The sequence below is a fragment of the Hyperolius riggenbachi genome, chromosome 9, assembly GCF_040937935.1.
Source record: "Hyperolius riggenbachi isolate aHypRig1 chromosome 9, aHypRig1.pri, whole genome shotgun sequence".
NCBI classification, from domain to species: Eukaryota; Metazoa; Chordata; class Amphibia; order Anura; family Hyperoliidae; genus Hyperolius; species Hyperolius riggenbachi.
The window spans coordinates 294,276,130-294,299,121 of record NC_090654.1 but is presented as its reverse complement, the minus strand read 5'-3'; the positions used below and the strand labels follow the sequence as shown (position 1 = coordinate 294,299,121).

At 47.6% G+C, this 22,992-nt stretch overlaps 1 protein-coding gene across 4 annotated transcripts in view; it reads right to left on the bottom strand.

Moving 5' to 3' along the window:
- The window catches only part of NIN (ninein), a 201,479-nt gene that overhangs the window by 100,480 nt on the left and 78,007 nt on the right, over nt 1–22,992 (bottom strand). For all 4 annotated transcript variants that reach the window (XM_068254777.1, XM_068254778.1, XM_068254779.1 and 1 more), the window contains exons 5-6: nt 17,238–17,274; nt 4,794–4,984 (exon numbers count right to left, since the gene is read on the bottom strand). In XM_068254777.1, coding sequence (XP_068110878.1) covers nt 4,794–4,984; nt 17,238–17,274 — 228 coding nt within the window. The remainder of the gene's footprint in view (nt 1–4,793; nt 4,985–17,237; nt 17,275–22,992) is intronic.

Sequence of the window (22,992 nt, the reverse complement as noted above, 5' to 3'; positions counted from 1 at the left end):
ATGCCCTACCATATTATTATTATGTATTTATATAGCACTGACATCTTCTGCAGCACATTACAGAGTACATAGTCATGTCACTGGCTGTCCTCAGAGGAGCTCACAATCTAATCCTACCATAGTCATAGTGTAATGTCCTACCATATTATTATTATGTATTTATATAGCACTGACATCTCCTGCAGCACATTACACAGTACATAGCCATGTCACTGACTGACCTCAGAGGAGCTCACAATCTAATCCTACCATAGTCATAGTGTAATGTCCTACCATATTATTATTATGTATTTATATAGCACTGACATCTCCTGCAGCACATTACACAGTACATAGCCATGTCACTGACTGACCTCGGAGGAGCTCACACTCTAATCCTACCATAGTCATAGTGTAATGTCCTACCATATTATTATTATGTATTTATATAGCACTGACATCTCCTGCAGCACTGTACAGAGTACATAGTCATGTCACTGACTGTCCTCAGAGGAGCTCACACTCTAATCCTACCACAGTCATAGCCTAATGTCCTACCATATTATTATTATGTATTTATATAGCACTGACATCTTCTGCAGCACATTACAGAGTACATAGTCATGTCACTGACTGTCCTCAGAGGAGCTCACACTCTAATCCTACCATAGTCATAGTCTAATGTCCTACCATATTATTATTATGTATTTATATAGCACTGACATCTCCTGCAACACTTTACAGAGTACATTGTCATGTCACTGACTATCCTCAGAGGAGCTCACACTCTAATCCTACCATAGTCATAGTCTAATGTCCTACCATATTATTATTATGTATTTATATAGCACTGACATCTCCTGCAACACTTTACAGAGTACATTGTCATGTCACTGACTATCCTCAGAGGAGCTCACACTCTAATCCTACCATAGTCATAGTCTAATGTCCTACCATATTATTATTATGTATTTATATAGCACTGACATCTTCTGCAGCACATTACAGAGTACATAGTCATGTTAGTGACTGTCCTCAGAGGAGCTCACACTCTAATCCTACCATAGTCCTAGTCTAATGTCCTACCATATTATTATTATGTATTTATATAGCACTGACATCTTCTGCAGCACATTACAGAGTACATAGTCATGTCACTGACTGACCTCAGAGGAGCTCACACTCCAATCCTACCATAGTCATAGTGTAATGCCCTACCATATTATTATTATGTATTTATATAGCACTGACATCTTCTGCAGCACATTACAGAGTACATAGTCATGTCACTGGCTGTCCTCAGAGGAGCTCACAATCTAATCCTACCATAGTCATAGTGTAATGTCCTACCATATTATTATTATGTATTTATATAGCACTGACATCTCCTGCAGCACATTACACAGTACATAGCCATGTCACTGACTGACCTCAGAGGAGCTCACAATCTAATCCTACCATAGTCATAGTGTAATGTCCTACCATATTATTATTATGTATTTATATAGCACTGACATCTCCTGCAGCACATTACACAGTACATAGCCATGTCACTGACTGACCTCGGAGGAGCTCACACTCTAATCCTACCATAGTCATAGTGTAATGTCCTACCATATTATTATTATGTATTTATATAGCACTGACATCTCCTGCAGCACTGTACAGAGTACATAGTCATGTCACTGACTGTCCTCAGAGGAGCTCACACTCTAATCCTACCATAGTCATAGTCTAATGTCCTACCATATTATTATTATGTATTTATATAGCACTGACATCTCCTGCAACACTTTACAGAGTACATTGTCATGTCACTGACTATCCTCAGAGGAGCTCACACTCTAATCCTACCATAGTCATAGTCTAATGTCCTACCATATTATTATTATGTATTTATATAGCACTGACATCTCCTGCAACACTTTACAGAGTACATTGTCATGTCACTGACTATCCTCAGAGGAGCTCACACTCTAATCCTACCATAGTCATAGTCTAATGTCCTACCATATTATTATTATGTATTTATATAGCACTGACATCTCCTGCAGCACATTACAGAGTACATAGTCAGGTCACTGACTGTCCTCAGAGGAGCTCACAATCTAATCCTACCATAGTCATAGTCTAATGTCCTACCATATTATTATTATGTATTTATATAGCAGTGACCTCTTCTGCAGCACATTACAGAGTACATAGTCATGTCACTGACTGTCCTCAGAGGAGCTCACACTCTAATCCTACCATAGTCATAGTCTAATGTCCTACCATATTATTATTATGCATTTATATAGCACTGACATCTTCTGCAGCACATTACAGAGTACATAGTCATGTCACTGACTGTCCTCAGAGGAGATCACACTCTAATCCTACCATAGTCATAGTCTAATGTCCTACCATATTATTATTATGCATTTATATAGCACTGACATCTTCTGCAGCACATTACAGAGTACATAGTCATGTCACTGACTGTCCTCAGAGGAGCTCACACTCTAATCCTACCATAGTCATAGTCTAATGTCCTACCATATTATTATTATGCATTTATATAGCACTGACATCTTCTGCAGCACATTACAGAGTACATAGTCATGCCACTGACTGTCCTCAGAGGAGCTCACACTCTAATCCTACCATAGTCCTAGTCTAATGTCCTACAATACTATTATTATGTATTATATAATCACAACAAAATGAGATAGATAGATAGATAGATAGATAGATAGATAGATAGATAGATAGAGAGAGACATATACTTTTTTTTTTTTTTTTTTTTTTTGGGCGACAGACTTTGTTTGGGTGGTATTTGGTAAGGATTATTTTTTTCTGAATGCATTTTAAGGGGTATAAGAAAAAAAAATGGACAAAATGTATCATTTCTTAGTTTTCAGCCATTATAATGTTAAAATAAAGCGTTATACGGTGGATAAAACCCCCACGCTTTAATTGCCCATTTGTCCTGGTTATTGCAACGTTTAAAATATTTCCCTATCACAATGTTTGGCGCCAATATTTTAGTTGGAAATAAAGGTGCATTTTTTTCAGTTTTGCGTCCATCCCTAATTACAAGCCAGTAAATAAAAAAAAGTAACAGTACTATACCCTCTTGACATGTATTAAAAAATTCAGTCCCTAATGTGACTATTTATGTATTTTTTAATTATTTATGTGAAAACATTTTTTCTCTATACAAAAAAAAAAAATTGGGGGGTACTGTGGGAGAGTGTGAGAGGGAAATGGCTCATTTTAGACGGAAATGTTGGTATTTTTATTCAAGTGTAACTGTCGGGCATAAAATCAAAAATCAATTCTTTATTTTAATCAAGTAATAAGGACGCTAACCAGGCAATGCAAAAGTTAAAAATCACTATTACTTTTCTGAGAGGGTGGCAGTGCAGGGCTGAGACTGCACAGACGCATTGCTAGCCCATAGGCTAGGGACATGTTCTGTTATGCGGTGAGGGGGGTGAAGGTGATGGAGCGACATGCTAGGTACATAATGCGGTGGGCGGGGCAAGTGGGAAGAACAATGCGCTCCAATAATTACAAGATTACGGAACAAATGATGCTACTTTTTAATATCGCTTTTCTCATAGACACTGATTGGGTACGGAACCTTTTCAGTTTTCCTCCTTGCATTTGATTCCCAAATAAGCTTAGACTCTAATATTCAGTTACACAAGGTGGCTGCTGATGGTTGCACTACAATTTCCTACAACATGAAAGTGTTTGCGGAGAACTGGCAGCTTTTTCAGCAGCTCCTGATGCGATTCTTCCCCCACCGATGTCTCTATCACTGCTTGCTGCAGAAGTCGCACAAACGTGGGAGGGAGTCCTGTGACTGCTCAGATGGCAAAACTCTCTCCATGACATCTTTCTACTGATACAGATTCCCCTGCGGTGACCTCTGCAGATCCCATGACACTGTGACGAAACACTGCTTTCAAGTGTGGCGTAAGGAGGAACCGACCGCCACTAAACAGTGACTCAGGAATATAAATAAACTCCTTGAAAAAGCTTTCCTAATTCTACTTTCTACATAAACAGCTAGCTGTCTTCAAATAATAATCATTGTTTGGTATTTATATAGTGCTGAAATTTTCCGCAGCACTGTACAGAGTACATAGTCATGTCACTGACTGTCCTCAGAGGAGCTCACACTCTAATCCTACCATAGTCATAGTCTATTGTCCTACCATATTATTATTATGTATTTATATAGCACTGACATCTTCTGCAGCACTTTACACAGTACATAGTCATGTCACTGACTGTCCTCAGAGGAGCTCTGGATCGGGGGTGCTGAGGAAGATGAGGGAAGCCTCATTAGCATCCAGAGGTAAAGTACTCTCTAGGGGCACTTATTTCCCTACAGGTACTCTTTAAGTTATTTGTATGTATTTGGGATGTGGGCGGAAACCCTACTGCCCAGAGGAGACCAAACAAACTCAATGTAGATATTGGGATCCAAACCAGGGACCCAGTAGGGACTTGCCCACTCTCCAACCCGACCAGGTTGCACTCCTTTCGATAATTAACAATGGTAGGGCGAAACCTGGTTGGGTTGGAAAGTGAGCAAGTTTATCTATCCTCGCAGGCAGCAGTGGTCGGCCTACCATTTTGTCTCCGCAGGCCAGCACAGAGGTAAGGCTCGCAAGCACCAGTGGTCGGCCTACCTCTTTGTCTCCGCAGGCCAGCGCAGAGGTAAGGCTCATAGGCAGCAGAGGTAAGGCTCATAGGCAGCAGAGGTAAGGCTCATAGGCAGCAGAGGTAAGGCTCATAGGCAGCAGTGGTCGGCCTACCTCTTTGTCCAGGTTTTGGAAGCCATATTGTTCACAGATGGACAGAAGCTTCTTCCTGTTGAGGTGTCCATCTCTGGTGATGCCGAGGTCCTCACAGATGAGCTGCAGCTTCTCCTCCACCCAGTCCTGCTCTGGAGACAACGTACTCTGCGAAGCGTTCAGGTCATCTGGATTCCAGAAACGTAACTGACCTGATCGAGGAAAACACAGTCACTAAATAATAAAAACAAGAACCGTCTCTTTACCTGTGTCGCATGTTATCATGGCCTCAGATATGTGAGGAGAGCACAGCGGAGACAGGCTGGGTCAGCGAAAATACCAGACATGACTAACAATATGGCCAACGGAATGCCAACTCAAGACTTATACAGACTCTGTAACCGATGCCTGAAAACATCAAGTGATTGCTTTGGGTGACAGTTTCACAAGTGACTGCTTTACAGACACTACTTGGGACACAGTGCTTCTTTGTCAGTCATTAGTGGTCTGTCATAGCAGATCAATACCTGTAGTGACGCTATATTATTGCCTGAGAGGATCATGAATGATCCACCTTCGACAACAAAAATCCAGCGTCTGTACAGAAATCAAGTTCACACTGGTGGCAGCTATACACAGCACAGCCAGGGCCTGGCCAGCTGTAAAGGACACCGGAAGCAAAAATAAACAAAATAAACAATTGTATCTATCTTCCTTCTCCTAAAAATGACTTTCAGATATTCAAGTTTTATTTTATGTTTAAATCTACTTTTTGAGTTTTAATTGTTTTTGTTTTTGCTCAATGACACATTCTTTGACGTATGCCAGAGCTAAAATCTATGAACTATTGACCCTTTTTATTTTTCTTGCTTTCAGAAGCCATTTTCTGCTAGGAAAGTGTTATATAGTTGGAATTTCTTATCAGTGAGGCTCACACTGTGGTCACTTCCTGTCTGAGTCAGGACTGAGTCAGCCACTTTCATACCTGATATTTAACTCTTTCAGGCAGAGGAAGAAAAAAAAAGGAACACAGCCTAGTTATGTGTGTGCCTGGCATTGTACATACACACGTCTATCTCATGTCACATGTCACCTCGGGTATCCTTTAAAGGTGAACACATACAAATAAGAAGTATGTTTCTTCCAGAGTTAAACGAGCCAGCAACTACTTTTTTCTAATGTCCCTGTTACTTGCAGTAGTTAGTAGAAATCGGACAGTTCTAACGGGTTTTTAACTAGTCCATTTCTTCATGGGGGATTTTCAGTATTTTATTTATTCTTTACAGAAACACTCCCTGAAAAGAATCTAAACAAAGATGCAGGCTGCCGCCCTCACCCCCCCTGTTAGCAGTTGCTCAGTCCAACTGCCAGAGTAGTGTGCAGTTTACAAAGTGCTTTTGGAAATAAAAAACCCTGAGAATACCCCATGAGGAGATGAGCTAGTCCAAAACCTGTCGGTAATGTCAGATTTCTACTCCCTACTGTAAGTGACAGCAACGCAGAAGAAAAGTAATTTATTGCTCATGTTACTCTGTAAGAAATGTACTCTTTATTTATGTGCTTTCATGTATTTACAATGTTACATGTACGCTTTGGGGAGAGACTGGACAGGGGTCCGCCAGGAAATAGCAAGCAGCTACCTCCACACACCCAATCGAACCCTTGTGACTTTCCAGCATGCGCGTTTCGATCCTTTACACCAATTTTGTCCGGGAATTGAATCGATTGGGTTGACATGTTGTGGCATCAATATCTGCCAGACTCCATCATTATCAAATTGTCCCGATATCGATGCCAAAAATTGAGTATTGTATGAAAATCTGAATTTTTAAAGTGAAACTGAGGTGAGAGTGATATGGAGGCTGCCATATGTATTTCCTTTTAAACAATGCAAGATGTCTGGCTTTCCTGCTGATCCTCTACCTCTAATGCTTTTAGCCATAGCCCCTGAACAAGCATGCAGCAGATCAGGTGTTTCTGGCATGATTGTCAAATCTGGCAAGATTAGCTGCATGCTTGTTTCTAGTTTGATTCAGACACTACTGCAGCCAAATAGATCAGCAGGGCTGCCAGGCAACTGGTATTGTTGAATGGTAAAATATGGCAGCCTCTATATCACCTCAGATTCACTTTAAGTACCCGAGAAAAAAAAAAAAAAAGCACGATTGATAATTTAAAGCAATGGAAATGAACTGTGTATATTACTTTGCCAAACTTTCAGAAAAATAGATCAGCAAAAGAAGCAGAATCCTTCTGTAAAATCCCTTTGTAATAAAGAAACAATTGTCCTGAATACGCAGCATTGGCCTCAATTCACTAAGCAGTTTAGACTAGTCTACAGATGGTTTTTAGTCTACTGATGGTTTGGTGTAATGTTTTAGACCTGTTTTTAGACCTGGTCTAACATTCCGTAATTACACAATTCAGGCAAACCAGGAGTAACCACGCCCACTTTCTCTGACAGGGATTAGACCAGCTGATTTCTGTAGGTAAAGTCATTCTGTGCGGTATTTTAGACGTGAGGATGGAACGTTTAGAATTAATTATGCAGGAGTTTGTATGCAGAGGAGAGCTGATCAGAGGAGAAGGATGTCAGTCAGAGCTACTCATTTGTGAATTGCATCTTTTGATCATTTCCCTGCTTTACCCACCTAATCACCGAATGGTTTAGACCAGGTCTAAAAACATTCGGTAAGGGATCAGCCACACTATAAGCGCTTTGTGATTGATTATCGATTTGAGCGCTTTTTAAAAATAGCTCGCATTCACTTTCATAAAAATCCCGGTAAAAAAAAAATCGTCGCAATCGTGTACGCAAAAAAAAAAATCAGTGATTTTTACACGATTTGTACCGCGATTTTAATGAAAAGTGACTGGGAACTAATTTTTAATAGCGATCAGAAAGCGCTAATCAATCACAAGCACTCAGAAAAGCGCTTATAGCGTGGCTGAGCCCTAATTATTAGTGAATTCCCACTTAATGCAACTGATTTACACCAAACCGTCAGACTAAAAACCATCAGTAGACTAGTCTAAACTGCTTAGTGAATGGAGGCCAATGTCGCAGCATATCTGGAGCGAGCGGCAGCCATTAGACGCGTGTTATGTCAGCGGCAGCCAATCACAGAACACGATGAGCCACCTGGGATCTGGGGGGACACGCTGGCTCCATTTGCAGCTACATTACTTGTAAATGAGTGGCGGATAGTGTGCTGGCGGCTCCAGCTGTTGCAGGTGATGTTTAGCATGCGGGGTGACGGGGGCGACGTCTGTACTCGGGACATCTCCAGCTTATTAGATCATTAGTCATCGGCCTCATGCAACGCGTCAGACGGGGAGCCAGTCCTGAGCCCCCCCCCCCTTCCCCGAGCCGTCCCATCTGTTCTGGGATGTGCAATAAGGCGAGAGCGGCGGCCCAGAAACAGCGGCAATCCATCCTCATATCACCTGAATGCGGCTATTATCACTGCACACCCCACATCTGCTGAAAATAATCTGCTGAAAACTGCTCAGTGGGTTCATTTTGTGCACTAATAAAATATCCCTCAATGTTTAATTAAAAAACCCAAGTTTAAGAACCACTGGTATAAATTATGTAAAAGCACATGTGTCTGCTTCCTATCAGTGTCCTGTGCTGCCATGCCTCCTCCCCCCAGCCTCCGCCTATCAGTGTCCTGTGCTGCCATGCCTCCTCCTTCCAGCCTCCACCTATCAGTGTCCCTGTGCTGCCATGCCTCCTCCCTCCAGCCTGCACCGATCAGTGTCCTGTGCTGCCATGCCTCCTCCCTCCAGCCTGCACCTATCAGTGTCCTGTGCTGCCATGTCACCTCCCTCCAGCCTGTACCTATCAGTGTCCTGTGCTGCCATGCCTCCTCCCTTCAGCCTGCACCTATCAGTGTCCTGTGCTGCCATGCCTCCTCCCTTCAGCGTGCACCTATCAGTGTCCCTGTGCTGCCATGCCTCCTCCTTCCAGCCTGCACCTATCAGTGTCCTGTGCTGCCATGCCTCTTCCTTCCAGCCTGCACCTATCAGTGTCCTGTGCTGCCATGCCTCCTCCTTCCAGCCTGCACCTATCAGTGTCCTGTGCTGCCATGCCTCCTACTTCCAGCCAGCACCTATCAGTGTCCTGTGCTGACATGCCTTCTCCTTCCAGCCTGCACCTATCAGTGTCCTGTGCTGCCATGCCCCCCCCGCCCCTCCCAGCCTGCACCTATCAGTGTCCTGTGCTGCCATGCCTCCTCCTTCCAGCCTGCACCTATCAGTGTCCTGTGCTGCCATGCCTCCTCCTTCCAGCCAGCACCTATCAGTGTCCTGTGCTGCCATGCCTCCTCCTTCCAGCCTGCACCTATCAGTGTTCTGTGCTGCCATGCCTCCTCCTTCCAGCCAGCACCTATCAGTGTCCTGTGCTGCCATGCCTTCTCCTTCCAGCCTGCACCTATCAGTGTCCTGTGCTGCCATGCCCCCCCCCCCGCCCCTCCCAGCCTGCACCTATCAGTGTCCTGTGCTGCCATGCCTCCTCCTTCCAGCCTGCACCTATCAGTGTCCTGTGCTGCCATGCCTCCTCCTTCCAGCCAGCACCTATCAGTGTCCTGTGCTGCCATGCCTTCTCCTTCCAGCCTGCACCTATCAGTGTCCTGTGCTGCCATGCCCCCCCCCCTCCCAGCCTGCCCCTATCAGTGTCCTGTGCTGCCATGTCTCCTCCTTCCAGCCTGCACATATCAGTGTCCTGTGCTGCCATGCCTCCTCCTTCCAGCCAGCACCTATCAGTGTCCTGTGCTGCCATGCCTCCTCCTTCCAGCCAGCACCTATCAGTGTCCTGTGCTGCCATGCCTTTTCCTTCCAGCCAGCACCTATCAGTGTCCTGTGCTGCCATGCCTTTTCCTTCCAGCCTGCACATATCAGTGTCCTGTGCTGCCATGCCCCCCCCCCCCCCCTCCCAGCCTGCACCTATCAGTGTCCCTGTGCTGCCATGCCTCCTCCTTCCAGCCTGCACCTATCAGTGTCCTGTGCTGCCATGTCTCCTCCTTCCAAGCCTGCTCCTATCAGTGCCCTGTGCTGCCATGTCTCCTCCCACCAGCCTGCCCCTATCAGTGTCCTGTGCTGCCATGTCTCCTCCCTCCAGCCTGCCCCTATCAGTGTCCTGTGCTGCCATGTCTCCTCCTTCCAAGCCTGCTCCTATCAGTGTCCTGTGCTGCCATGCCTCCTCCTTCCAGCCTGCACCCATCAGTGTCCTGTGCTGCCATGCCTCCTCCTTCCAGCCTGCACCCATCAGTGTCCTGTGCTGCTGTGCCTCCTCCCTCCAGCCTGTACCTATCAGTGTCCTGTGCTGCCATGTCTCCTCCTTCCAGCCTGCACCTATTAGTGTCCTGTGCTGCCATGCCTCCTCCCTCCAGCCTGCCCCTATCAGTATCCTGTGCTGCCATGCCTCCTCCTTCCAGCCTGCACCTATCAGTGTCCTGTGCTGCCATGCCTCCTCCCTCCAGCCTGCCCCTATCAGTGTCCTGTGCTGCCATGCCTCCTCCTTCCAGCCTGTACCTATCAGTGTCCTGTGCTGCCATGTCTTCTCCTTCCAGCCTGCACCTATTAGTGTCCTGTGCTGCCATGCCTCCTCCCTCCAGCCTGCCCCTATCAGTGTCCTGTGCTGCTGTGCCTCCTCCCTCCAGCCTGTACCTATCAGTGTCCTGTGCTGCCATGCCTCCTCCTTCCAGCCTGCACCTATTAGTGTCCTGTGCTGCCATGTCTCCTCCCTCCAGCCTGCCCCTATCAGTGTCCTGTGCTGCCATGCCCCCCCCCCCCCCCCCCTCCCAGCCTGCACCTATCAGTGTCCCTGTGCTGCCATGCCTCCTCCTTCCAGCCTGCACCTATCAGTGTCCTGTGCTGCCATGTCTCCTCCCACCAGCCTGCCCCTATCAGTGTCCTGTGCTGCCATGTCTTCTCCCTCCAGCCTGCCCCTATCAGTGTCCTGTGCTGCCATGTCTCCTCCTTCCAAGCCTGCTCCTATCAGTGTCCTGTGCTGCCATGCCTCCTCCTTCCAGCCTGTACCTATCAGTGTCCTGTGCTGCTGTGCCTCCTCCCTCCAGCCTGTACCTATCAGTGTCCTGTGCTGCCATGTCTCCTCCTTCCAGCCTGCACCTATTAGTGTCCTGTGCTGCCATGCCTCCTCCCTCCAGCCTGCCCCCATCAGTGTCCTGTGCTGCCATGCCTCCTCCTTCCAGCCTGCACCTATCAGTGTCCTGTGCTGCCATGCCTCCTCCTTCCAGCCTGCACCTATTAGTGTCCTGTGCTGCCATGCCTCCTCCCTCCAGCCTGCCCCTATCAGTGTCCTGTGCTGCCATGCCTCCTCCTTCCAGCCTGTACCTATCAGTGTCCTGTGCTGCCATGCCTCCTCCTTCCAGCCTGCACCTATTAGTGTCCTGTGCTGCCATGCCTCCTCCCTCCAGCCTGCCCCTATCAGTGTCCTGTGCTGCTGTGCCTCCTCCCTCCAGCCTGTACCTATCAGTGTCCTGTGCTGCCATGTCTCCTCCTTCCAGCCTGCACCTATTAGTGTCCTGTGCTGCCATGCCTCCTCCCTCCAGCCTGCCCCTATCAGTGTCCTGTGCTGCCATGCCTCCTCCTTCCAGCCTGAACCTATCAGTGTCCTGTGCTGCCATGTCTCCTTCCAGCCTGCACCTATTAGTGTCCTGTGCTGCCATGCCTCCTCCCTCCAGCCTGCACATATCAGTGTCCTGTGCTGCCATGCCTCCTCCTTCCAAGCCTGCACATATCAGTGTTCTGTGCTGCCATGCCTCATCCTTCCAGCCTGCACCTATCAGTGTCCTGTGCTGCCATGCCTCCTCCTTCCAGTCTGCACCTATCAGTGTCCTGTGCTGCCATGTCACCTCCCTCCAGCCTGCACCTATCAGTATCCTGTGCTGCCATGCCTCCTCCTTCCAGCCTGCACCCATCTGTCCTGTGCTGCCATGCCTCCTCCTTCCAGCCTGTACTCATCAGTGTCCTGTTCTGCCATGTCTCCTCCTTCCAGCCTGCACCTATCAGTGTCCTGTGCTGCCATGCCTCCTCCTTCCAGCCTGCACATACCAGTGTCCTGTGCTGCAATGCCTCCTCCTTCCAGCCTGCACCTACCAGTGTCCTGTGCTGCAATACCTCCTCCTTCCAGCCTGCACCTACCAGTGTCCTGTGCTGCAATACCTCCTCCTTCCAGCCTGCACCTGTCAGTGTCCCTGTGCTGCAATGCCTCCTCCCACCAGCCTGCACCTATCAGTGTCCCTGTGCTGCAATGCCTTCTCCTTCCAGCCTGCACCTGTCAGTGCCCTGTGCTGGCATGCCTCCTCCTTCCAGCCTTCACCTATCAGGGTCTCGGTGCTGCCATGCCTCCTCCTTCCAGCCTGCACCTATCAGTGTCCTGTGCTGCCATGCCTCCTAACCTGCACCTATCAGTGTGCTGTGCTGCCATGCCTCCTCCCTCCAGCCTGCACCCATCAGTGTCCCTGTGCTGCCATGCCTCCTTCTCCCAGCCTGCACCTATCAGTGTCCTGTGCTGCCATGCCTCCTCCCTCCAGCCTGCACCCATTAGTGTCCTGTGCTGCCATGTCTCCTCCTTCCAGCCTGCACCTATCAGTGTCCTGTGCTGCCATGCCTCCTCCCTCCAGCCTGCACCTATCAGTGTCCTGTGCTGCCATGCCTCCTCCTTCCAGCCTGCACCTATCAGTGTCCTGTGCTGCCATGCCTCCTCCTTCCAGCCTGCACCTATCAGTGTCCTGTGCTGACATGCCTCCTTCTCCCAGCCTGTACCTATCAGTGTCCTGTGCTGCCATGCCTCCTCCCTTCAGCCTGCACCTATCAGTGTCCTGTGCTGACATGCCTCCTTCTCCCAGCCTGCACCTATCAGTGCCCTGTGCTGCCATGCCTCCTTCTGCCAGCCTGTACCTATCAGTGTCCTGTGCTGACATGCCTTCTCCTCCCAGCCTGCACCTATCAGTGTCCTGTGCTGTCATGCCTCCTCCTCCCAGCCTGCACCTATCAGTGTCCTGTGCTGCCATGCCTCCTCCTTCCAGCCTGCACCTATCAGTGTCCTGTGCTGCCATGCCTTCTCCTTCCAGCCTGTACCTATCAGTGTCCTGTGCTGCCATGCCTCCTCCTTCCAGCCTGTACCTATCAGTGTCCTGTGCTGCCATGCCTCCTCCTTCCAGCCTGCACCTATCAGTGCCCTGTGCTGCTATGCCTCCTTCTCCCAGCCTGTACCTATCAGTGTCCTGTGCTGCCATGCCTTCTCCTCCCAGCCTGCACCTATCAGTGCCCTGTGCTGCCATGCCTCCTTCTCCCAGCCTGTACCTATCAGTGTCCTGTGCTGCCATGCCTTCTCCTCCCAGCCTGCACCTATCAGTGTCCTGTGCTGCCATGCCTCCTTCTCCCAGCCTGCACCTATCAGTGTCCTGTGCTGCCATGTCTCCTCCTTCCAGCCTGCACCTATCAGTGCCCTGTGCTGCCATGCCTCCTTCTCCCAGCCTGCACCTATCTGTGTCCTGTGCTGCCATGCCTCCTCCCTCCAGCCTGCACCCATTAGTGTCCTGTGCTGCCATGCCTCCTCCTCCCAGCCTGCACCTATCAGTGTCCTGTGCTGCCATGCCTCCTCCCTCCAGCCTGCACCCATTAGTGTCCTGTGCTGCCATGCCTCCTCCCTCCAGCCTGCACCTATCAGTGCCTTGTGCTGCCATGCCTCCTTCTCCCAGCCTGCACCTATCTGTGTCCTGTGCTGCCATGCCTCCTCCCTCCAGCCTGCACCCATTAGTGTCCTGTGCTGCAATGCCTCCTCCTCCCAGCCTGCACATATCAGTGCCCTGTGCTGCCATGCCTCCTCCTTCCAGCCTTCACCTATCAGTGTCCTGTACTGCCATGCCTCCTCCTTCCAGCCTGTACCTATCAGTGCTTCTGTACCGCCTGCCATGACCCCATTTCATAGTCTGCACCTCTCAGTGAGGTTTCTGTCCAGACTGCCCAGGAGTGAGCAATAGCAGAAACTGCAATACAAATAGAACCCTAATCTATCATAAAACGCCAATTTTATTTAAGGAAAGCCTTAACTGAGAAGGATATGGATATTTCATTTTAAAATAATACCAGTTGCCTGACTCTCCTGCTGATCCTCGGCCTCTAATACTTTTAGCCACAGCCCCTGAACAAGCATGCAGCAGATCAGGTGCTCTGACTGAAGTCAGACTGGATTAGCTGCAGGCTTGTTTCAGGTGTGTGATTCAGACACTACTGCAGCCAAAGAGATCAGCAGGACTAACAGGCAACTAGTATTGTTTAAAAGGAAACATCCATATTCCTCTAAACCGAAGTGAGAGGTATACGGAGGCTGCCATATTTATTTCCCCTTAAATAATACCAGTTGCCTGGCAGCCCTGCTGATCTCTCTGGCTGCAGTAGTGTCTCAATCACACCAGAAACAAGCATGCAGCTAATACAGTCACACAAGTCAGAAACACCTGATCTGCTGCATGCTTGTTCAGGGGCTATGGCTAAATGTATTAGTGGCGGAGGATCAGCAGGACAGCCGGGCAACTGGTATTGTTTAAAAGGAAACAGATTCAGTGATCTTCCCTCATAAGGCTCATTTTGGGTTCATTTGATATATGAGCTATACATTTGGTCAACTCAAAATGAAATATAAAGAATGGACTTTGTAAAAGCGGACCTGAACTCAGAACTTCCTCTCTGCTCTAAGAGATAAGCAACAGCATAATAACCTTTAAAAAAAACAGTTCTTTGTTACAGCTGATACAAATCCTGCAATACGTCTGCAGTGTGTCTACTTCCGTCTTTCCTGGAAGCAGACATAGGGTTAACATCCTGTGTTTACCAATCAGCTGCTCTGCCGTGGCAGAGGGGATTTCTGAGCTGACACAGGGGAGAGATCAGATTACAATTGTGATTAGTCACAGATGAGGGGGAATTAGACAAGCTAAACTCTGTAAATAAATACAGGGTGCATTTCTCTGTTTTCCTTCTGTCCTGTGCAAGAGTTCAGGTCCTCTATAAGATGTAGTCCCCTCCTGAACCCAGCTAGCCCCCCCCCTCCCTATGCTGAGAAGCTAGGAGTTGCCGGACTGGTTAGTATTGTTTACACCTTCAGCAGCAGTCTATCTCGGGTCTCTGTATTACCAGCACTGCGAGCTCCGACAGGAATCTGATCCGGGATAATCCATTAAATGGGGATGTGCTGCCTTTATGAATTATCAATCAATAGAGACAATAGAAAATTACCGAAGCTGAAAAACGCCGGCCAATCTCAATAAACAAATCTCCTGAAAGCCGATACAGTGCGGGGAGATCACAGATCTGTGTTACGGGCAATCGCTCTCCTGTCCCGGCAACACGACACTCCCAAACACTCCGGGGTGAATTGTGTCATTGTGTTTGTGTTACATACTAACCAACGCTGCATAGAGACCGGGTATTATTGTCACAGTGTGGCCGTCTGCGGTCTGGCCACCAGCCACACACACTGATTTATTGCTGCACAATGTCCCCGACATCGTTACCGTCCAATATAAGGTGTCAGTTATGTGTCATGCTGTTCCCGGGGCTCCTGGGAGATCAGTGCTGGGACTGGCAGGATATTCACAGAGGTAGCCAGCAAATTCCACAGCACTTCACAGATTACAGAGGACATCAGCAGGACCAGGTGCCCACACATTACACAATATCAATCCAATTCAATTACAATGATGTAATCTGGCAGATATCCATGCCACGACATGGCCACACGATCAATCGCATTGATCGATATCTGGAGGAAATCGGTTGCATGGATTGATTCGGTATGCCGGAAAATCTCGGTTGCAAAGGCTGGGGGGTCATTAGTGGGGGGTGGGGGGGAGGGTTAAACGCCGTCCAATTTCCTGACAACAGACACCCCAGCCAGTACACCCCCCCCCGTATGCGTGCCCCGGTGGTGAGTGCTGCCAGCCCTCTGCCACGCCTCCTCCTTTCTCCGACATCTTCTTAAAGTGACACCGCTAGCGCCTGTATCATGTGACACCCCCGCATGTAGTGATGTCACCACATGCATCGGTGTCACATGGTACCGACACTTGCGGTGGCAATTTAGGAAGTCTCCGGATACAGGAAGAGGGGCGGAGTCACGCAAACATGACAGGTGAGCCTGCAACAACCAATGCAGGCCCAGGAAGAGGGTGTATACCAGGGACAGTCAATGAGATGCAAAGAAATTAGAGTTGGTGCAGGATTATGCAAATTGTGTATAAATGTGTGCAGCTTAAAAATGTACCTATCAAATGGATCTATGGACCAATCTAACCTTACCTCCGCAGGATTTGATTGGTTCATGTCCAGGCTGCAGACATTTGCATATAAAAAAAAATTAGCACAATGCTGCATCAACTCAAATTTATTTGCATCTTGTTGACTATCGCTAGAGTACACGCATTACGTGATGGACATTGGGGGGGGGGGGGCGTCAGGGCAGACAGAGGCGGCAGTGCTGGGACGATTTCACGCTGAAATATATTGTAAATCTGTCTGCGGTGTGGGGGCAGCCAATCAATCCCTGTCTGATCAGATTCGAACAGAGAGGGATCTATCGGATGGTCGATCTGGAAGCAGATCGAGAGATTTATGGCCATAGAATGGTTGATGAGGCAAAAAGATCGATCCCTCTCAGACCAAAGTCTGATGAGAGAGAGATCTATCTGATCGAATCCCTCCACACACTGCACACAGATTATTAACAGATTTCAGCATGAGATCTATTCATCTAACCACTGCATTGCACTTTATGGAACAGGACCCCCGATCTGCTGCTGCTCCCGACCTGCCACTGATCGATAGATTCCATCTGGTACAATAGATTTTGGCTGAAATCGATTGGTCCAGAACGTTGGGGCATCGATTTCTAATGATTAAACTGTCTGGATATTGAGGGTAAAAATTGAACAATGTATGCCCAGCTTTATTGCAAAAGTGTGATAGTCAGAAAAAATCTGCTCAGAAATGATAAAACCGACCACAACAGCCGAGTCACTCTGATGTTATCAGGATTTTAGCCCATCTTTGTCCTGCAAATCCAAGTAATCACATCCACAAAGCTTCATTTCATCATGTACTGAACATTGATAACCAGCAGTCACGTGACTGTCATCTGTAGTGATCGGGACCCGATCCTCTGGCAACGATACAGAGCCAAGTGCTGTACAGACATGTTGCTAGGCTGCAGCCCAGCCACATGTTCCGTTGCTATGGAGAGGGGAGGATGGCCAATAGTGAAGTGATTTCACAACTCCAGGGTCAGAAGGATGGACGACAGCAGACTGTGTGAAGATTTTAGGATCTAATGAAAGCAATGATGATAATTGGCTGATGGTGTCATACCGCAACTGCCCTATTAGTGTGTCTAAAAATACAAGTGAAATGTCGCCTGAAGCAAACAAACGTTTTCCTCACCTTCAGCTTCATATTCTTCCCCTTCATTCCTCCAGAGCTGGAAGAGAAAGCAGTGACATTAGTGGCCGGCAGAGCTGAACAGTATTATTAATTATCATTATTAGAAATAAGTATAGTGAGAAGGATATGGAGACTGCCATATTTATTCCTTAATAAGCAATACCAGTTGCCTGGCAGCCCTGCTGATCCTCTGCCTATAATACTTTCAGCCATAGCCCCTGAACAAGCATGCAGATGATCAGGCGTTTCTGACATTATTGTCAGATCTGACAAGATTAGCTGCATGCTTGTTTCTGGTGTGTGATTCAGACACTACTGCAGCCAAATAGATCAGCAGGGCTGCCAGGTAACTGGTATTATTTAAAAGAAAAAATATGTCGGGCTCCCTATACCTCTCACTACAGTTGTATAAGGTGCCATTAACAGCACAGTATTTTCCTTGGTTGCAATCATTCGATCAGATTTTTTTACGGTTAAACAGTACAGAAACCCACGTTGTGCAGAGAAAAATCGATGCAAAACAATTCTATGGTTGATTTTAATATAGAATCTTGTTGATCGTATCTGGAGATAGTGTCATAATTGGCCAGTTTATGGGAACTTCCGATGACTTAAGACCCCGCAAATCTGATCAAATGATCCCATCTGAGGAAAATATTGTGCCGTTAAAGTGAACCTGAACTCTTGCACAGGATAGAAGGAAAATTTTGAGAAATTCACCCTGTATGTATTTAGAGAGTTTAGCCTGTCTAATTCCCCCTCATGTGTGACTAAGCACCACTGTAATCTGATCTCTCAGCTGTGTCAGCTCAGCAGAGCGGCCAATTTGCAAATACAGGATGTTAACCCTTTGTCTGCTTCCATGAAAGCAGGAAGTAGACACTGCAGATTTATTTGCAGGATTTGTATCAGCTGTAACAAAGACATGTTTTTCTTTAAAGGTTATTATGCTGTTGCTTATCTTTTAGAGCTGAGAGGAAGTTCTGAGTTCAGGTCCACTTTAATGGATACCTTATGTAACATATTACAAATAAATCCTTCCCTTCTCGGAGTGCCCCCTGCTGGCTGGACTGACATTGCATAAAGGAGGAAAGCATCTGGTTTCCTCCTGTGCTGAACAAGCGTCTCACATTACAGAAGCCATAACTCCCTGGTAACTGGCTGTTAGGAGTCTCGTCAGGCAGCACTGCAGCTAAGTGGACAGCACTCTGGGTCTATGCAGCAGTCCCTGTATCTCAGCCAGGGCACAACATCTGCACCGGTCTCCATGCATGTGTGTGGGTTTTCCCTGGGCACTCATTTCCTCCTACACCTGAGACGTTGCATGTAGCGTCTACCATTGGCTGCGGTCATGGATTCCACGTCATCCTAACTGGGTCAAAGCGTGACGCCGAAACATCAGGAACTGATGCCAAATTCTTTCCTGTTCTGCAGCAGAAAGCGTTTTAGCGCTCTAAATCGACTCGCCGGCGCCCGGCCCCGTGAACCAGACCCATCTGTCCCTCACAGGAGCTCATCTAATCTGTACAATAAAGTTGTATGTCCATCAGAAGGGTTGTGTACACACATTCAATTTTGATTGGCCAATTTTACCATTTCTATGAAGTATAAGAGCTAACCTACATAATCGTTTTCCAATCAAAATTGGATGTGTGTATGCACCCCTGAGGATATTTCAGGGAAAGCCAATTAACTTATCTGCCTGTTGGGGTGTGGGTGGAAATCAGAGTGCTGGGAGGAAACCCACGCAGACACAGAGTGAACATCCAAACTCCATGCAGAAAGAGTCCTAGTGAGAGACCCCACTACTGCAAGGCAAGTGCGCAATCCACTACGCCAGCGTGCCGGTCCGTGTGCCAGTCCATACTATACTAGCTGCAGTGCGCACTGATCCCAGAATAACCTGCTTCTCACATGATCCTTTCACTTATCGCAGACACTCTGTGCGACCCTCATCAGCGCTGCTAAGAAACATGGAGCACAAACTCCTAGCAAGTCATTTCTTTTTTTTAACCCGCATTTATCTCAGATTAGCGTTCTGAAATTTCCTGATGCAAGCAAGTCACATAATTGATCATGGCTTCATTTTAAAACCTTCCAACCGCACAAAAACGAATGCCTGAGAAATAAAATCCCTACGAATCCCTTTAATTCACAATGTAAACATTCTCTGCCGCTGTGAGGCCTGTATGACAAGGCTGGGGGCACCTGTTCACAGCACAGGCCCATAGCAACAGATTCATTCATACATGGTCCTGGCTGTGAGGCCTGTATGACAAGGCCGGGGCACCTGTTCACAGCACAGGCCCATAGCAACAGATTCATTCATACATGGTCCTGGCTGCTAGGCCTGAATGACAAGGCCGGGGCACCTGTTCACAGCACAGGCCCATAGCAACAGATTCATTCATACATGGTCCTGGCTGTGAGGCCTGTATGACAAGGCCGGGGCACCTGTTCACAGCACAGGCCCATAGCAACAGATTCATTCATACATGGTCCTGGCTGTGAGGCCTGTATGACAAGGCCGTGGCACCTGTTCACAGCACAGGCCCATAGCAACAGATTCATACATACATGGTCCTGGCTGTGAGGCCTGTATGACAAGGCCGGGGCACCTGTTCACAGCACAGGCCCACAGCAACAGATTCATTCATACATGGTCCTGGCTGTGAGGCCTGTATGACAAGGCCGGGGCACCTGTTCACAGCACAGGCCCACAGCAACAGATTCATTCATACATGGTCCTGGCTGTGAGGCCTGTATGACAAGGCCGGGGCACCTGTTCACAGCACAGGCCCATAGCAACAGATTCATTCATACATGGTCCTGGCTGCTAGGCCTGAATGACAAGGCCGGGGCACCTGTTCACAGCACAGGCCCATAGCAACAGATTAATTCATACATGGTCCTGGCTGTGAGGCCTGTATGACAAGGCCGGGGCACCTGTTCACAGCACAGGCCCATAGCAACAGATTCATTCATACATGGTCCTGGCTGTGAGGCCTGTATGACAAGGCCGGGGCACCTGTTCACAGCACAGGCCCATAGCAACAGATTCATTCATACATGGTCCTGGCTGCTAGGCCTGAATGACAAGGCCGGGGCACCTGTTCACAGCACAGGCCCATAGCAACAGATTCATACATACATGGTCCTGGCTGCTAGGCCTGAATGACAAGGCTGGGGGCACCTGTTCACAGCACAGGCCCATAGCAACCGGCCACATTGTGCCTGTTCACAACAGAGCCATTCATAAATGGAACGGGTGGTTGCCTTGGTTACGTAATTCAGCTGACATTCTTTTCGCTCTTTGATTATCATAATAAGGCCACGGCAGAAGCTTTTTAAGTTGAAGGAATACAGGTCACACCAGGTCACAGGTCAAAACTACTCAAAGATGGCCGCCGCCATGTCAAGATCAGAAATAAAGGCAGGCCGCCCGTTGCTAGGTTACAGGATTTGTATTGTGTGGCAGCTGCATCGGTATGATGGGGAGATCACATGGGGGAGTCTGCCCAAGATAAAGAGGAGATTCGAGGCTGTGTGTTGAGCTGGTTCTCACAGGCTTTACAGAGCTCCGGCAGATGGCAAGACGCTCCCCACTGCAGCCCAAGACACGGTCATGTGAGCATCTGCCGCACGCTACAATTATCTGTCCGCTGCCTCTAGCCCATCTGCTCAGAGATCGGGAATCGCACTCCTCGGAAGAACTTGGGATTCTTTTAAGAAGTTACTGAGGCATACAGCAGCAGACTCAAACCAGCCTTGAATTATCAGACAGCAGCCAAAGCGGGCGTATGCTATAAGATTTTAATGAAATGGTTTTAAAGACCACAGGCTTTACCCCCCCCCCCCCTCCTCCCCCCCAGTGACCAAGCTATTTTTTACAAATTAGGCCACTGCGGCTTTAAGGCCTCGCTGCAGGCCCGTACGACTCAGCACACAAGTGATTCCCACCCCTTTTTCTGCCCACCAACAGATTTCAGGAGAGTCAGGCAACTAGTATTATTTTAAATGGAAAAATCCATATCCTTTTCAGTTTAGGTTCCCAACCAAGGACTGAACTTAAAGGACAACCGAAGCGAGAGGTATATAGAGGCTGCCATATTTGTTTCCTTTTAAGCAACACCAGTTGCCTGGCAGCCCTGCTGGTCCTCAACCTCTAATACTTGTAGCCATAGACCCTGAACAAGCATGCAGCATATGAGGTATTTCTGACAATGTCAGATCTGACAAGATTAGCTGCATGCTTGTTACTGGTTTTACTCAGACACTACTGCAGCCAAATAGACCAGCAAGGCTGCCAGGCAACCAGTATTGTTAAAAAATATAAATATGTAAATAAATATGGCAGCTTCCACGTTCTTCTCACTTCAGTTGTCCTTTAATTCCAATCAGTAGCTGATACCCCCTTTCCCATGAGAAATCTTTACCTTTTCTGCAATAGATCATCAGGGGGCTCCGTATGGCTGATATTGTAGTGAAACCCCTCCCACAGTGTGATGTCAGAGCCATGGCCCTGACAGTTTCCGGTCAGTAAACTCTTAAAAGGTGAGTGCACACGTCATCACTGTTCCCTCGGGTAGATCGGAAATCAGTCCTCAGGGACAGATGCTGTTCTAGCAATGCATTGTTATTATGGGGGGGGGGGGGGCAGAGACAAGCGGTGCACAACGGAGCAGGATGGGTAAAGGTCGGGCAGCATTCAGTCAAGCAGTCCCGCCCCTCTCGTATGCATGGAAATGCTGCAGCTTCAGCATGGTGGAAATAGGCCCATAAAGTCTTTAAGTTTCCCAGGATCTAAACGCTATGAACTATTTGTGGAGATATATTGGGGTGCTGATGCTGTTAAGGATAATACAGTAATATATTTTCATTTTCCCATTTTTATATCTGCTGTGGTATGTCAAAGGTGTAGATATGCAGGCTAGATTCCTGGACTGTTCATGTATTTGTGTGGGTGGGTCACTAGACCTACATTTGCATCTAAAGAGGTCTTCAGTGAATAAGACCAGTCACCTTCAATAGGCAAGGAAGCGGCTCATTAAGCCACTAGCAGTCACTTTTGATCTGCTGTCCCAGGTGTGATTGTCTGCGTCTGTCTACAGGCAATTACAGGCAAACTGCTACCTGTAACCATAATTCAATCTTTTCATGTAGGTGCTAAAATACACTTTAACCAAGGAAATAATGTGGAGGAAGCTTTTTGATGTCTGCAGAGTTCAATGGGTGAGATTGTGTCCTGCCAAACTTCAAGAAGCTAAAACAGGAACCCCCTTTGAAGTGCATATCACAAGAAGGATTATGACAAGCGTTCGGTGATGTCACAAACGGGGAAACTGCATTAGTTCCTGGGGGCTGGACATTAAATGCCCCAGGGGACACTTCGGACTATTTAAGGTGGCCCAGGACAGCCACCGGGGTCTTCTCTCGGAGGTAGCGAATAGCTAGGGAGGATCGCGACTCCTGGTCGAAACGGCGTCCTCCCGTCAAACAACGTTCTAACCTAAGCTGGTAACTTTCTTTTTTCCCCCGTTTATTTTTACGCAAATATCCGTGTGTGTTATCTTTGTAACTTTTATCTTGTAACTATTTTTACTTTGTTTTTTGTAATCTTTTTGTATATATTAAGTTCTGCATTGTTCTATGTTTTTCTAGAATATTAAATTATTATTTAATAAGTTTGACTTCTGCCGTACTAAACTAACACTCATAGCCTAGAAGAGACTGAAGTGTAACCGTGTATAAGTTC